At 33.0% G+C, this 17,034-nt stretch overlaps 1 protein-coding gene and 1 pseudogene across 4 annotated transcripts in view; one reads left to right on the plus strand and one right to left on the minus strand.

Annotated features, from left to right (window-relative positions):
• The window catches only part of PLEKHA1 (pleckstrin homology domain containing A1), an 84,884-nt gene that overhangs the window by 23,345 nt on the left and 44,505 nt on the right, over positions 1–17,034 (minus strand). For 3 of the 4 annotated variants that reach the window (XM_074233453.1, XM_074233455.1, XM_074233454.1), the window contains exons 4-5: positions 12,303–12,348; positions 4,646–4,743 (exon numbers count right to left, since the gene is read on the minus strand). In XM_074233453.1, coding sequence (XP_074089554.1) covers positions 4,646–4,743; positions 12,303–12,348 — 144 coding nt within the window. The remainder of the gene's footprint in view (positions 1–4,645; positions 4,744–12,302; positions 12,349–17,034) is intronic. The other variant, XM_074233456.1, reaches the window with a different exon arrangement.
• LOC141521189 (trafficking protein particle complex subunit 2-like) lies at positions 5,453–5,892 on the plus strand (annotated as a pseudogene).

Here is a 17,034-nt window from a genome sequence, read left to right on the forward strand (position 1 = left end):
TGCTTTTTTTGACTGACAAAATAAGAACACAGAAGATTTCATGGGAGAGAGGGTCATTTGGTAGGGGTCCTGATGGAGAGGAAGATTTACACAGGCAAATGTGGCTAAGGCTGAGGAAAGCACAGGACCCAATGACTGGAGCAGAGGCTTAGGCTGGTACCCAAAATGTTTTTATGGACTTTTAAATAAGTATTAGTGGTTTAAAGAAAGGTTTGCACAATTCAATAAATCTGTTTGTAGAAATTCCTTTTAAAGGTCAATTTGCAAGTAAAACAGTTTAGATAAAATCAACTTTACCATTTCAATTTTTTCAGCATTACCTAAAGATGCACATTAAGATAGTTTCAATGAAAGCTTCATATTACAGTGAGATAAAAGAAATATTGCAACTTGAATAAATAAACCCACTTGTTTAACACCTAAGGAAACAAAAAAATCAGCAAAAGTTCTGTTCCTCCAGGTGTCACAGTACAATAATTTTAATTATAAAAACAAAATGTACCAACAGTTTTGCTGGAAAAGATGCTTGGGTCCAAAGAACAATTTGCAATAATTCTAAGAAACTGAACCTCATAGAGTTCTTTTGAAAATGAGTATCCTGTTGCTAGATAATGCTTTACTTCATTTTATTTTCATTGATATAAACCTGAACAATTTCTTTTTAATTATATGTTCTGTAACCTCTCTTTTTTTAACTTATTTTTTGTTTTAGCAAGGCAATGAGGGCAATGACTTGCCCAAGGTTAAACGGCTGGGTAATTATTAAGTGTCTGAAGCTAAATTTGAACTCAGGTCTTTCTGACAATAGGGCCAGAAGAATGGGAAACTTATCTAATGAGAACAAAAAATGGAATTAGCAAAACTCTATCCCAGAAAAAAACTATTTAAATCTAGTAGATAAACATATTTATTAAGAGGCAAGATGAATAAACCTATGTTGAAAGTAGACATGTACTCTAGATTTGAATACCTGATTTAGAAAGGAGTTTCCCCCACTGCAGAAAACATTTAATATCTTTAAATATTTGGTATCTTATAGACTTCATTTTGGTTTATTTCCCCTTTATCCATAGTAAAACTATGTTACAATAAAGAAACAATGGCCTCATCCCAATGCATCTTATAGGTCCATATTATAAAAATCTTATATTAAATAAAACCCAATTTCCATGGCAAGTCTTATATGAAATTTATAGTAAGAATAAACTAGTTTTGATCATTTTAACAAATAAGGGGAGTGTATATATATATATATATATATATATATACATATATATATATATATCAATGACATTATTTCTGACTATGCTTCAGTCTTTTTTTTTTGTTTTTGCAAGGCAATGGAGTTAAGTTACAGCTAAGTAAGTATTAAGTGTCTGAAGCTGGATTTGAAATCAAGTCCTCCTGACTCCAGGACCAAGGCTCTATCTGCTGTGCCACCTAGCTGCCCCACTATGCTTCAATATCAGAAAATCATTCATTAAAATAGGCATATAATAAACTAACATTTCTTTAATAAAAATGAGAAAATAACCTTATTGAGAATTATTTCGTTAACACTCCTATTCCAATCCAACTCCTTACCATGAGATATAGTAAACAGCAGAAATTAAAGACTGGAAAAAAGAAATTATACTAAACATGTACCCTATGTATCAAAAAGTCAGCCCTAATCAATAAGGTTTCTGATTAAAGTCATTTCTCTATCTTTCTCTCTCTCTTCATATAAATATATATATATATACACATATATATACATATACAGATATTTACAGATATATAGATAGATACTGCATAATATATACTATAAAGTTATGAAACTGCCATAATAGTTATATTTATAACATTGTCTCTATGTAACTAAAATCTCTGACCCATTTCCACTAAAGTTCTTTCACCTGATGTCATATTTTCTTGCAACCAATTAGCATTGTTGAGGCACCTAGCTGGTACAATGGATAGAGTGGATAGAAATGGATAGATGGGCCTTGGAGTCCAAGGGGTCTAAGTTTAAATCTGGCCTCAGATACTTACTAGCTCTGTAACCTGAACAAGTCATTTCACCCTGTTTGCCTCAATTCCTCATCTATAAAATGAAATAGAAGGAAATAGCAAACCCCTCTAGTTTCTCTACCAAGAAAACTCCAAATGGGGTCAAACATGACGAAAGCAAATAAACAACAAAAAACAGGGAAAGGGCAGGGAAAGATTTTAGAATCCTAGATTTAGAGCAGAAGGGATCTATACTTTGAAAGAAAGATTTGCAGGTCTAATGACTTTTGAATATTATTAAAAAGATTTGTTTAGAAATAGCTTACTGCATATGATACAGCCTAAAAATCAAGAACCAAAATCACTACGGCACAATCAAAGCCCTCCAATATTCACACCCCAGGTTGGTCATGTTTCTAAGAGAGATGTAGGCTTGCCACCCACAGTGCAGAAAAACAGGCCTTGAATAAGGACAAGGAGGGCCAGGTACTGTTGCAGGCTAGTTACCTGCAAGAACCTCAGCTTGCACTGCACTTTCAGGCTAGCTAGGTGCTTCACATAATATCACCTTTGAAAAACCCTTCAAGTAAGGAATCACATCTTTCACCTGCAATCACAGAGAACAGAACTAGGTTCTGCAAAAAATTAGGTTTTTTTGTCTTTGTTTCTGCAAAAGTATGACAATGACAGTAGTTTTTAAAGTTTTATTGTCAGATTTTTAAGAAGTAGATTAAAATCTATAGTAAAAAAAATTTTTTTGATTGGTGTGAAATTGATGAAATTTGCAAATGATCCACCTAAAAGATAATCACAGATATAAGAAGAGTTAGCTAAAAGTAAATTTACTTTAAAATTTGATCTTTTAAAATTCTTGTGGTTTATAATTTCAAGGCAAGTTTAGGTCACTTATTTTCTTACATATTTTATAAAGAGGAAAGAAATTTTAAAAAAATGTAACTACCCACAAGCATTCACACAGGCCTACATAAAGTAACTAAGAAAAGACACCAGGCAGCTATGTAGGTGGACAGACCATTAGCATGGCAAGACACTGTAATTAAAATATGGTTAAACAATCAACTATTCCCTTTCCCTTTCCTTAAACACACACTTCCAAAACAAATGTAATTTTAAGTCTTGAAAAAAATTTCAACATTTATACCACACAATACTCTGCAGATCACTAAAAAAGTAAAATGCTACACTGCTAAAATTATTTGGAATTTTCCCATAAAAAAGTAAATTCCAAAGTCAGTTAAACTGTGCATACTATTTTAATCCACAGTAGTGACAAAAATGAACTTCTTATTTTGAGAGACTGATATTCTTATAAGCAAAGTTTTATTTTATACATTTTATTATTCAATACATTTATAGGCCCAAATTATATTCTTCCACTCTCTCCCTTCATACATATATATACATATATACATATATATAAGCAAAATGTGAAATAAAGAGTTACAAGGTTTATTATGTGTCTTGTTTTAAAAGAAACAATGTTAACAAAATAAAACTGATTAAAAATATACACAATTTCTTAATACATAGTTCCACTACAGTAATAAAACCAGTCTAATTGTTCTAGGTTAACTTTGCATTAAAAAGTTATTTTATGCTAAACACTGTCAAATAATTTACCTAAAAGTATATATTTCTGAAATAGGCATTTTAATCTAATCAAAATCACTTCCCTAAGTTTCCTAAGCTTTATATTTTGTTGTTCGTTATTTAAGAATTTTTCAACCCAGCAAACAGGGTTAAGTGATCTGCCAAGAATCACACAGATAGTAAGTTGTCTAAAGCCAGATTTGAACTGAGGAAGATGAGTCTTGCTGACTCCAAGTCCAGCACTCTATTCATTGCACCCCCTTAGCTGTCCCATGCTTTATATTAATCTTTTCTAAATGGAAACAAGCAAAAACATCAATATTAATTATTATTAAATACTTCTTAAGAGCTAAAAAAGAGTTTTGAACATAAGAAAGAGAAATCTATAAGCAAACTGATAGTAATACCTATTCAATCATATTTAAAATATTATTATACCTACTACAAACTATGAATTGGAAAATATCAAACATTCTAGTCTAAGGAGTAGGAAAGGTGACAGAAACCAGGACTTTAACATGACAAACTGCACAAATGAAGCTACACAGAAACAGTTACTAGAAATTATTTTCCTAATAAAAAAAGAAAAGAGTAAACAGATCCTAAGAGACAATCTGCCCTGTGGGGTCAGCTGAACTCTTCGAAGAATATGTACTTCTGAATCAGGCCACGAAATTACACAGAGGAAAAAAAAACCCTAAAAATAACTTGTGCTTCATGTCGAGATCAGATGCCATGTGTGGGTGTTTGCTGTCATGTGGTAACAAGCTGTTCTAGCGCAAGACAAAAATGCAGTTTAACCTCTGAGAAAAGCTCGAGTTATATTAACTTATTGTTAGGATAAATGGTTTTCATATAAATATAAAATTATTTACTTTTCAGATGGTAACCAGAGAATACAAGGGGGTTTATAAAATATATTTCAACAGTTAATGATTTTCAAAGGAAACACTGTTTTGGGAAATAAAATAGCACTTTAATAAAGATTAGTAAATAATTTTTCCATAGATCTAGATATTTAAGAAAGAACAAGAATACTTACTGTTATTTTTATAGCTTTGTTCAAAACATTCACCCACTCGACTAAGTCTTGCTGATCATTGGCTTGTAGAAAGTATTTCCTCATTCCTGCATTCATAACTGTTAAGACAAGAAGGATTAAATTAAATTACAATCAAATAAGCAATTTTTAAGTCTATATTAACATAATAAGTGAAGAAATATTTTAAGTCAACACCTTATCCTACCTCTGATATCACCTATAGAATCTGAAAAACGTCATTGAGTCATCATTGGCTTGTTTCCTCATTCATGAAACGAAGGGGTTGGTCTAAGTGGTCCCTGGGGTCCCTTCCAGCTCTAAATCTTTCAAGCTCTAAATCTATGCACCTGGAAATTTCAAAGAAACTGTAAAAATGTATAGGTCCTTTACAAATACATTGTGACATGAAGTAGCCAGAACCTCTGGGCAGAGACTTAGGGTTGAAAGGGACTGTACAGATCATCTCATCCATCCCTTTTATTTTACAGTTAAGGAAACAGACCTAGGGAGGTAAAGCAGCTTCTGGAAATCACACAGGGAACAATGGCAGAGAGCTGGAATTTCAAGCTTGATACTCTGATCCCAATTCTGGGGGCTCAGAATCTTCTCTCCAAAAAAACCTTTCTCTGTGTTCAATTAATGGTAGAAGTGACTGCCCCTTATAATGGTGCCCTGTGTTAAGATAAGACCATATACAAAAATCCAAATTTCAAGGGAGAGATTCTTATTAGAAAATTTACTTTCAGGTTCTAGGTAGAGCCTGATTGTTTCACTGGTGGTGTCTGTGAGTCCTGACTACAGGATCTGTACATTGAAGACAATGTCTGGAAGCTTCTACTTTGTAATTGCAGGCCATCATAATAATCCAGTTTTTGAAATGGAATTTTTACCAGCAGGAAAAGTAGAATCTAAGGATGATCATCATCATCATCATCATCTAAACCAGTTCATAGTCTTGCAGCCCTCGACCTAGTAGATGAAAATATGTGGCTGTCTAACATGTACCTGAAACTGTGGACAAATTCAATGAGTGGTTTGTTTCTGCTTCTGTTACTGCAGGCCATATGAGATTTATTATGCTTCATGACTTAAGGCAAGAAGATGGAATAAAGAACTTCTTTAGTGATGTCTATGATTTACATATAAAGTTTGCAATGAATCCATTTTATGAACCAAATTTACCCATTCAATCAAGTGCATTTAACAGAAAAGTTCAATTTCTTGGGAAGAAGCACCTTCTAAGCTGAATACAGAAAACTTTTAAATAAGTGATGTCATAATATGCATTGTAAGTAACTACGAGCCCATCAAGTCTACCGTGTCTACTCTTGACTTTCAGTCTCTGTAAATTAATCACCTTTCTATAATTAGAAAAACAGTAGGGCACCTTTTGTTGTCATTGTTGCTGATGATTCAACCAAAATAACGTATTCTTTTGAAAAATATTGTATTTATAAAGAATAGTAGATGAAATACCATAACAATTATTTTTGCTTTTAAAATTGTTTGGAAGATTCTTCTTCAACTAGTCCAATGCAGTCTTCTTAATTAAACTGTAAATCAGGGAAATGCCATACTATTGATTTGGTTAACAGCATACACATGAATTTCTTTTATTTATAAATGTAGGAAATGTGCATAATGTTGAAGAAAAGGGTTTTTTTGTTTGTTAAATTTTGTACTAAGTATTTATCTGAGAATATTGAGTCTGGCAGTAGTACCAAAAAAGATGGAAAATTTAAGAGCATGTATGTTTAAGAATCTACTTATAAATGAAATTAAGTGGTTGCTGAGACCAAAAGTTAAGTATATAAATGGTATATTTTTGCATGTTTTTTTATTATTATTATGTATTTGCAATCCTGATGATTGTTTTCTTTCCTCAACAGGAGTAACACAAATGATAATTGCATTTCCTCTAGATAAATTAGTTTCATACTTCTGTAAAAGTATTTAAGTTATTTACATATTTTGGCTTTCAAGAATAATCTGAATTAAATTAGCAGTTTGATAATAAGCATATACAGTCCATAAATAAGAAAGCTACTTGGGGTTTTTTTGCATTGTAGAAAAGTATGAAATCTTATTCTATACGATATGTGTTACATAAACAAATGAAATTATCATAACCAAATAGTTCCCGGAAAAAGCTACTAATGTCTAAAAAAGTATTATTGAATTCAGTATAATCAAAGGGAACTTTTAAGTAAAAAAAAAAAAGAAAATTTACTTTCAAAGTAACCTATTTAATTGTTTGGCTGTAAATATTTTACTATATGACAGAAAATCTGGATAAGAATTGGAAACTGTAAACTGATAAAATAAAATATAAATCATCATGATTTTATTTAAACAAACCTTTTCAGAAACATAACTGCTCCATTAACCAAAGAGCTAGTTACCTGCAAATTATCAATATCCATCACTGAAAGAAAACTTTTCTACAACACATGCATTTTCCTGGCAAACTTTTTTTTGTTTTTGTAAAAATAATCGAAGGCATGTAAACAAAGTAATCCCACTGTTTAAGTCTCTGCAGGCAGGACCTAATGGGCCTTGATAGACCTTGAGGATAGGTCTTACACAGGTGCAGTTAAGTGATAGCACATCCTGCCAGGAGATAGAGAAGACAGGAGACTCTTTAGATTCTACCAGCAACAGCAGCTGCTTGGATCTTCTGGGGCTCTGTGGGTCCTAGTTTCCTATGGGCAGCAAATTCACATCCATACTTTCCAAATGCCAGTGAAAACTGAAAGCCCAGATGCAGAAAGCAAAAACTTCACTCTCCACCTCAAACCTAGCCTTCCCAGTCCTTCCTTCACCTCTGCTAATCTCCCCTTAACAACTTTACAGCAGGCCTCTTAGCACTTCCTTGAATTGAGCCTGAAAAACGAAAGTGTTGGGAATGTCAAGTATGATGGACTAGAAAAAAAAGATTAAAGAGGAACATGTCTCCTAAAGATCCAGTTTTAAGGTTTCCTGAAAAGCAATCATGAAGCTTTTAAGCTTCAATATAAACACAAGGATATTAATAATGAGGACATTTTTATATGCTTGAAAAAGAAGTGTTTTTCTAAGCAATGAATCAAGTGATCCTTATGATCTTTCCTCATCCCAGAAAATAAAGCCTTCTCATTATTTATGCTAATACTGAATATTTACAAAGCTTGAGCATCAATCAATGTTAGTTTGCTTTAGGACTAATTGGGGGGGGGGGGGACAAAAAGAATGGAGAAATGTGAGTGCCATACTGACAAAAAAAAAACCCTTTTGATTTTCTTTTGTCTTTGGAACTCAATGTGCCTTGGATGTGTCATGTACATAATAGTCCCTTAAATGTGTTCATCAGTTGAACTGAAATGAATTAAGTACCTAAGGATTTGCAAACTCAGAGAGCAAATTGTAACAAATGTAATGAACATTTAAAAATCTTAAATTATTAGCAAGTCAACAAGTCAATAAACATTTATTATCCAGTTACTATGCTCCAAGCATGTGCTAAGTACTGGACAAATCAGCAGGGAAAAAAAATGAGAACTACTCTCCAGGAGTTTATTATACTCTACCTGGAGGACTCAATATACATACTGGAGGATTTTGCTGCATAGAGGAAAGACCTCAAGGTTTTCAGGGTTTAACTCCAAGTCAGTGGTCAAGACCAGGAAAACTGAGGAGGCATCAGAGTATCTGCACTACAGGAAAGAGAATCTGGAGCGGGAAATGGTCCACCACCACAAGGAAGGGGGGTAATGCGCCTAAAATCCAAAAGGAATGGGGATTGTGAATCTAATAAAGTGAGAGGAGGTTAGTGTCTAGTCAGGAGAAATAAGAATTGGCAGGAAATTTGGTAGTTGGGACTGGATATTTTTGGGTGGTGGGGAGGAAGAGGGGCACAGTCCCACTTGGTGCCAAATCCAATATTAACTTATGACATTCATTTTGTATACAAGGCTCTATATGAGGTATTGGAGAGATAAAGAGAAGAAAAAGATAAGAGGGAGGGTAAGGGAAACGAAGCAAAGAAAAGGGAAGCATCAAGGAAGATTCTGGTTATGAAACTGAGTTAATAAAAAGATGTCTGGGGGAAGTATGGTTACTCTGTTATGAACAGACTGAGTTGGGTATCCTAATAGGATATCCATGTAGAGTGTTTACAGAATAAACATCAGGACAGGTCAAGGACTCTAAAAGTCAAACTGAAATCCTAGATAATGACAACTCAAATTTAACTGAATGAAACAACCAGAGCACCATAAGAGAGAAAAGGAGATTGAGACAAAGTTTAGAGCAACACTAGCAAAGGAGTATGCAAAGCAAGGGTCATACAATTAGAAAGAAGGAAAAAAGGTCACTAAAGCTAAGCTAGGAGGAGGAGGAGGAGGAGGAGGAGGTAATAGCAGTAAAAGCTGCAGAAAAATCAAGAAATATGAGTGAGAAAAGACTATTTGGATTCAGTAGGAGATGGCTGGTAAATTCAGAGAATAGGTCCTGTAGAGTTGAGGAAATGCAAGTTATTTTATCAAGGACTGAAAAGTGAGTGGGCAAGGAGGCAGTAAAAGGCAGTAAGAGGAGGTGTTGTTTTTCAAACAGTACACAGGAGACTGAAAATTATAGTTTAAGTGATAGAATTCATTCCTTTTCCTTTTATAATTTTTTAAAGATGCAGATGGGGGAATCTTTGTAGGTGGCAAGGAAAAACCCAGCACAAAAAGACAGATAAGATTGGAAATGAACATGATACATTCCAGAAAGAAAGAGGAAGGCATGGGATCAAGAGCAGTCATAGAAAAACTATTTACTTCTTAGAAGATACTAGAGGAAAGAAGATGAAAATGTAGAGGAGAAGATTGGAAGTATGAAGCAGAAGAGATGAAGGAAATTTGTGACAGATGATCTAAATTATTTGCTTCCAATTAATGTGGCAAGTAAGGTCACTTGCTGAGATAAGGAAAAGTAAGGGTAATTAAGAGGGGGAAAAAAGAGAGAATTTGGAAAAGCCACTATGGGGAATATGAAAGAAAGGAGATGAGTGAAAGAATAGTCATGTAACAAAAGCACAAAACCTTAGCAATTATATTACATATTCAATTTAGAACAACATACCCAAGTATTTACTGAATCTTTGCTTGTAGAGCCCCAAGGGAAACCCAACACTTTCCATCCCACTTCTGGATAATTCTTTTTGATAAGAAGTTTTTCCTTACAGATGGATTAGATCTGTTCTTTTGTTACTAGATATTCCTTTTTAAGGAAACTGAGCTGCTAAAATGTAACCAAAACTTATTACAGTCGTTATATATAAAGATCTAGCATCTGGCATTCTTTCAGATTTGGACCAGGCTCTACTTAAGACCACTAAGCCACAGTTACAAATACAGAATTAGAATAAGGAAATACCTCAAAGTCAGTAAAGAATTAGAGAAGTTTATATGGAAATAGAAAATAAGATTACAAAGATAGAAAGGGGGAAGGGGGAAAATGGAGAGAGACAGAGACACAGAGAAAGAGAAAAGAATCAACAAACCACATATCATCTCCACTTTAACATCTGTGCTTCTATTAATTGTGTGAACAGCCCTGGGCTGATATGAAAACTAGAATAAGAGGGGAATGGAAAGTCTCAGTTGCTGTTACTAGAAGCCTCAGGTTAGCCTCCACAAGGAAGCCACACACTGCTCTTAGCTTCATATACCTTGAATCCCTATTTGACCAAATCCTACAATAACAATAAAAGAGTAATAGTAGATTGTTTCCCAAGGTGTCAAATCTACATTGGAGACCACAGGCTTAAACAAGATATCCAGATACAATTTCATTTTTCCCTTATAGTATTACTAATTAAAAAAGAGAAAGAAGTTGGGGGTAGAACATTGCTATGGAATTGGCAGTGGGGCTAGAGAAAAGTCTTTTTATTGTTTCCCTTTAACAGTGTAAATCCTTAGAAAATTGTTCTCTTCAGCTCTGAGTCAAGGAAAACAAGAAACTCTATCTTAGAAGCAACAAGAGCAGACATAGAGTTCTTGGAGAAAAGAAAGTAGGTGATCAGGGAATCAGCTCCAAGAATGATCTCTGGGGATATACAGAGACAAGAGACATCTGCTCCAACCAGAACACTAACTAGAATAAAACACTAGCCTGCCCAGCAACCCAGTCATGATTAGTCCCACAAATCCTGATTATCAGGGCATTGCTGTCATGCCATATCTAAGGTAATGGCAAGTACTTGCAAAACTTTTCTGCAAATTCCTGACTGGGAAAGTTAATAGAAGACTAAGAAAGAATTGTAATCACATACTCAAAAGGACTCACATTCTATTAAGAATAAATATAGTAGACAAACTTTTAGTGCTATTTTGCTCTTATTATGCATATACAAAAGTCTTTTTAAATGTTTATTGAATAAATGAGTAAATTAACACTTTTAAATATACCAACTTTCACTAAATTTTAATATTACCACCAAGTTGCTCTAATAGTTATCACTAGATATTACTATATCTGGATAAGTATCTTGATTTAACTAGACAAAACTATCTAGTAAAGAAAGTCCAAGAAGAATATAGTAGATTAAGCTACTTTCTGTCCATTAAATTTAATGCTTTACTTCTGTGTTCTTCCTACAAAAAGTTATCAATGTATAAGGTATATTATACATAGTAATATCAATTATGGGTGCTTTAAATTTTCCCACTAAACAAGATAGCCAAATTAGCTATAATTAGCTATTTGTCAAATGAATAAAAAAAATAAAGAACAGAAAAAAAGAAGATTTCACGTCTAATTATATTATCAACAAGAATTCAGGACAAAAGAAAGATAGAAAAGTGCTCAATATGAGATTTATTATTTTTCCTCTATTAGTAAATGTGAATTCTGCATCCTTTTTTCTACCAGTTTAATTTCTCATAATGAACAGTATTTGCAACTTTAGGATTATAATGAAAGTCAATTGCTGTAGTTAGCCTAATTTGTTCTGATGATCAAAGCAAAAAAGTAAATCCATAACTAAATTCCAACCATCAGACATTAAATAAAACAATATAAGACAGCTGAGTAAAATCATTAGGTCTTATCCAATAAAAACCATCTATGTGCCAGCAAATTTTATTAAAACAAAAATAAGGAATGGAGCCAAATAGAAATACTGCTGCCATCTTCTTTTGCAGTTTCCTAAATTTCCAGTTTTATAAATCCATAAAAACTTCAGCCATACTAAGTGTCCACTCCGTACAGATTTTTAAGGTGGTCAGTCAACTGATCCACAAGCATGTATTATGCCAAGCACTGGGCTAAGTATTAGAGAAATAAAGAATGACCAAAAAAAATTGTTTCTTCCCTCAAGGAGCTCCCAAATCTACAGCATAGATAATGTACAAGTAACAATGAGCATACATGATCTAACCAGGGTAGAGAAGGGGAATCAGTTAAAACTACTTTCAGGAGACTAGGCTTGAACTAACACTTTAAGAAAATCAGGGAAGCCAGGACAAAGAAGTGAGATGGAGAGGAAAGAAAAAATTGGAGGAACTTGGCCAAAAGGGAGAAAGAATATACAGAGAAAACAAAATTATATAAAGAAAAATTCTCCAAATTAATAACTAATATGATTATGTCAGCCTAGCCTAAAATGAGATGGAAAAATATGGTACTTACTTACCAAAACAGAATTCTGCCTTTGGCCTGAGCTTAGTTGCATCGCTAACCTAACAAGAAAAATAGAAATGTCATACCATATCTTTATGTTTTAGCTATGTTAAACCTTAAACTCTATAAATTCACACACAGATTATTTGCCTATACAACTCTAATTTTTACAGCACTTAAGATTTACATAGTGATTTAAATTATTCATTACTGATAAAGGCATTACAGATCAATCTAAAGGAAAAAGTAATATAATGATGTAATTTAAACACAAATAATTCAATGTTTATTAAGGAATTTATTTATGAATGAAGTGCCATGCTAGATACTAGGTTACATCTCTAAGAGATTTTTTAAAAAAGATATTAATGTTTTATTAAGACAGACTTGTTTCAAGGAAAACTTGAGTAAAAGGAATAAAGTAAATTTTATACTATGCATAAATATTTCATATTTGGAGAAAAGTTTGAAAATTAGTTCACAATCACTTCTTGAAACCCATATTTATGACCCTCATAAAAATTCAGAGCAACTATGAATTTTCCATCTTCAAACTACTCCTTAGAATCTTCAACTGCTTTTATGGCTCAGCTAATGAGTCCCCCCATACCAATCATGTTTAATGTTTTCTCTCCTTCCTTATGCTAGGTTATGTTTACTCTTTTGCAGATATTTGTAAAACATGTTTCTAAAAATGTTTTATCAGCATAATATAAGTTTACTGAAGGTAAGAATAATTTTATTCTGTCTTTATGCCCCCACACCAAGCACACAGTAAGAACTTAATAAACAAATAAAATGAACTTAATTGCTAAAGATTTGCAAAAAAAACCCCTGACATTTGGAATTGAAATTGAAAAGAAAACTGAAGTCTACTTTAAGGCAAAGTTACTATGAGAAACTATGAATGTTAGGACTTGTAAGTGGACTCTGCCACTTACAAGCTGTGAAACCACTAAGTCATTTACTGAATCTCAGTTAACACCATATAGAAAATCAGACTAATATTTAAAATTTTCACCTCACCATAAATCTTAATGTTACATTTTGTAAAAAAAAAAAAAGTAGATGAACATCAACTGAGAAGTGGCTAAACAAATCATGGTATATATGAATAAAATATTGAATCAGAAGAAGAAATAAAAAATGAATTCAAGACCTTGTAACAAATATACAAGTCAAGCAAAACAAACTCCCACATGGATGTCTAAAGAGTATGTCACTATCTGCACCTTTCATTAAGGAGAAAGATAAAATCAAGGCACTGATCAGAGTTGCAGCTTTTAAAGTTATTTATCCCTACAATGTTCTTGTTATTGTATAAATTCTTCTCTTTCTAATCATTTCATTTTGCATTTCACCCAAGTCTTCCTAAGTTTCTCTAAAATCATCCCCTTCTTATAGCACAATATTTCATCACATTCAAATACTGTAAATTGTTCAGCCTTTCCTCAAGATGAGAACTCCCTTAGTTTCTAGCTTTTAGCCATCAACTAACTGAGTTGCAATAAACATTTTTTACATATAAGTCCATTTTTTCTCTTTCTTTGAACTCTTTGGGGAATAGTCCTTACTAATAATATTGTTGCATCAAAAGATTTAGTTACTTTTTGGGCATAATTCCAAAGTCCTTTGCAACAAAATCATAGTTCCACCAATACTGAATTAATGTACCTGTTTTCCCAAAACCCCTCTCCAGCACCCATCATTTTCTTTTTTTTTTCTCAAATTTGCCTCAGAACTGACAATTCTTCCTCTGAAAACTGCTGTTCCTATCAGTTGCCTATTTGTCGGTGGGAAATGGCTCTGGTTCTCAAAAATGTAATAAGTTCTCTATATATAAAATGGAAAATGAAACTTTCATGAAAGAAACAGCTGCGAAGACTTTTTACCCCCCAGTTACCTACTTCTATTCTAATTCTGGTTGTATTGATTTATTTGTGCCAAGACTTATTACTACATATAATCCAATTTGTTCATTTTATTTTCCATGATCTTCTCTATCATTTGTTGGTGATGAACTCTTCCCTATCCAGAGATATGAGAGCTAATTTCTTCCTTGTTTCTCTAATTTACACCACCATTTATGTCGAAGTCACGTACCCATGTGGGAAAATCTTGGTATTCAGCATGATATATATTAGTTTATACTTAGTTTCTGTCAGATTATTTTCAAATTTTCCTAGTTTTTGTCAAATAATGAGTTATGAAAATTATAGAGCAATTTCCCTAATGAATATGTATGCACAAATCTTAAATAAAATCTTAGCAAAGCAATTACAGCCAAGTTATCTCTAGGATAATATACTATGACCAAGCAGGTTTAATCCAGGAATGCAAGGTTGGTTCAATATTAGGAAAACTGTCAGCAAGAACATATGTTTAAAAGCCTTTAACAAAATACACTACACTACCCATTCCTACTGAAAACACTAGAGTGTAGAAATAAATAGATTGTTCTCTAGAATGATAAACAGTATCTACATGAAACCATCAACAAGCATTATATGCAATGGGGATAAGCTAGAGGTTATTCCAATAAGACCAGGGATGAAACAAGGATACCTGTTATCACCACTACTATTCAATATTGTATTATAAATGTTAGCTTCATCAATAAGATAAAAGAAATTGAAGGAATTAGAATTGGAAGGGAAGAAACAAAACTCTCACTCTTTGCAGATGACATGATAGTATAGCTAGAGAATACTAAAAAATCATCTAAAAATGACTAGAAACAATTAGCAATTTTAGCAGAGTCAGAGGATATAAAATAAACCCTGATAAATCCTCAGCATTTCTATATAATTTCTATATAATTTTCTATATTTCTAGTAAATACTAGCAAGACATAGCAGCACGAGCTAGAAAGAGAAATCCCATTTAAAATAACTTCAGACAATATAAAATACTTGAGAGTCTACCTGCCAAGGCAGACTCAGAAACTCTATGAAAGCAACTATGAAACACTTTTCACACAAATAAAATCAGATTTAAATAACTGGGAAAATATCAACTGCTCATGGATAGGTCAAGCTAATATAATAAAAATGACAATTCTATCAAAATTAAACTATGTATTTAGTGCCATACTAAACATCCAAAAATTGCTTTAATGAGCTAGAAAAAAATTGTAACTAAATTTAAATGAAGAAAATTCAAGAATATTAAAAGATTTAATGAAAAGAAGTACAAAAGAAGGTGGCTTTAGTCTTAACAGATCTAAAATTATATTATAAAGCATCAGTTACCAAACCTATCTGGTACTGGTTAAGAAACAGAGTGGTGAATCAGTGGAATAGATTAGGTGCAAAGGGGACAGCAGGAAATAATTACAGTAATCTGCTGTTTGATAAACCCAAAGAGTCCAGCTTCTGGGATAAAAACCCTCTGTTTGATAAAAACTGTTGGGGAAAATTGGAAGTTAGTATAGCAAAAACTTGGATTAGATCAACATCTCACACCCTATATCAAGATAAGTTCAAAATGGGTACAGGATGCAGACATAAAAGACAATATTATAAGCAAACCAGTAGAACAATGAATAGTTTATGTGTGAGATCTATGGAAAGGGGAGCAGTTTATGATCAAGGAAGAGAAAACAGAACATCATAAAAAACAAAGTGGGTAATTTTGATTACATTAAAAAGCTTTTTCCCAAACCACTGTAACCAAGATCAAAAGAAATGTAATAAATTGGAAAACAATTTATACAACTAGTGTTTCTGACAAAGGACTCATTACTAAAATATACAGAAAACTGAGTCAAATTTATAAAAAAAAAATAAAAAAGTCATTCCCCAATTGACAAATGGTCAAAGGATATGCAGAGGCAATTTACAGATGAGGAAATCAAAGTTCTCTACAGTCAAGTGAAAAACTGCTCTAAATCATTTCCTGATTAGAGAAATGCAAATTAAAGCCTCTCTGAGGTACCATCTCACACCTCTCAGATCGGCCAATATGACCAGAAAAGACAAAAAACGTACACGTACAAAAACATTCTTAGCAGCTGTTTGTGGTAGCAAAGAACTGGAAATTGAGAGAATGCTCATCAATTGGGGAATAGCTAACAAACTGTGGTATATGTATGTTATGGAACATTATTGTTCTATTAGAAACCAGGAGGGACAGGAATTCAGAGAACCTGGAAAGACTTGCATGAACTGATGCTAAGCAAGATGAACAGAACCAGAAGAACATTATACACCCTAACAGCAACATGGGGTGATGATCAACCTTAATGGACTTGCTTGCTCCATCAGTGATCAGGGACAATTTTAGGATATCTGCAATGGAGAATATCATCTGTATCCACAGAAAGAACTGTGGGGTTTAAACAAAGACTAAAGTCTATTACCTTCAATTTAAAAAAAAAAGTATCTTATGTACTACATAATTTTTCTGTCTCTAATATTTAATTTTCTCCTCAAGGATATGATTTCTCTTTCAGCACATTCAATTTCAATCCATGTATAGCATGGAAACATTTTAAAGATTATTAGACTGCCTTCTGGGGGGGGGGGGGGGATGGGGAGAGAGAGGGAAAGGGGGGGTAGAGGAAAAAATTGTAAAATTCAAAACCTTACCAAAAATGATAGGTAGAAACTACTACTATGAATGTCCTTCAATTGGGTAATGGCTTAACAAACTGTGGCATATGTATGTCATGGAATACTACTGTTCTATTAGAAATCAGGAGGGGTGGAAATTCAGGGAAGCCTGGAAGGATTTGCATGAACTGA

The sequence above is a fragment of the Macrotis lagotis genome, chromosome 4 (genome assembly GCF_037893015.1).
Source record: "Macrotis lagotis isolate mMagLag1 chromosome 4, bilby.v1.9.chrom.fasta, whole genome shotgun sequence".
NCBI lineage: Eukaryota > Metazoa > Chordata > Mammalia > Peramelemorphia > Peramelidae > Macrotis > Macrotis lagotis.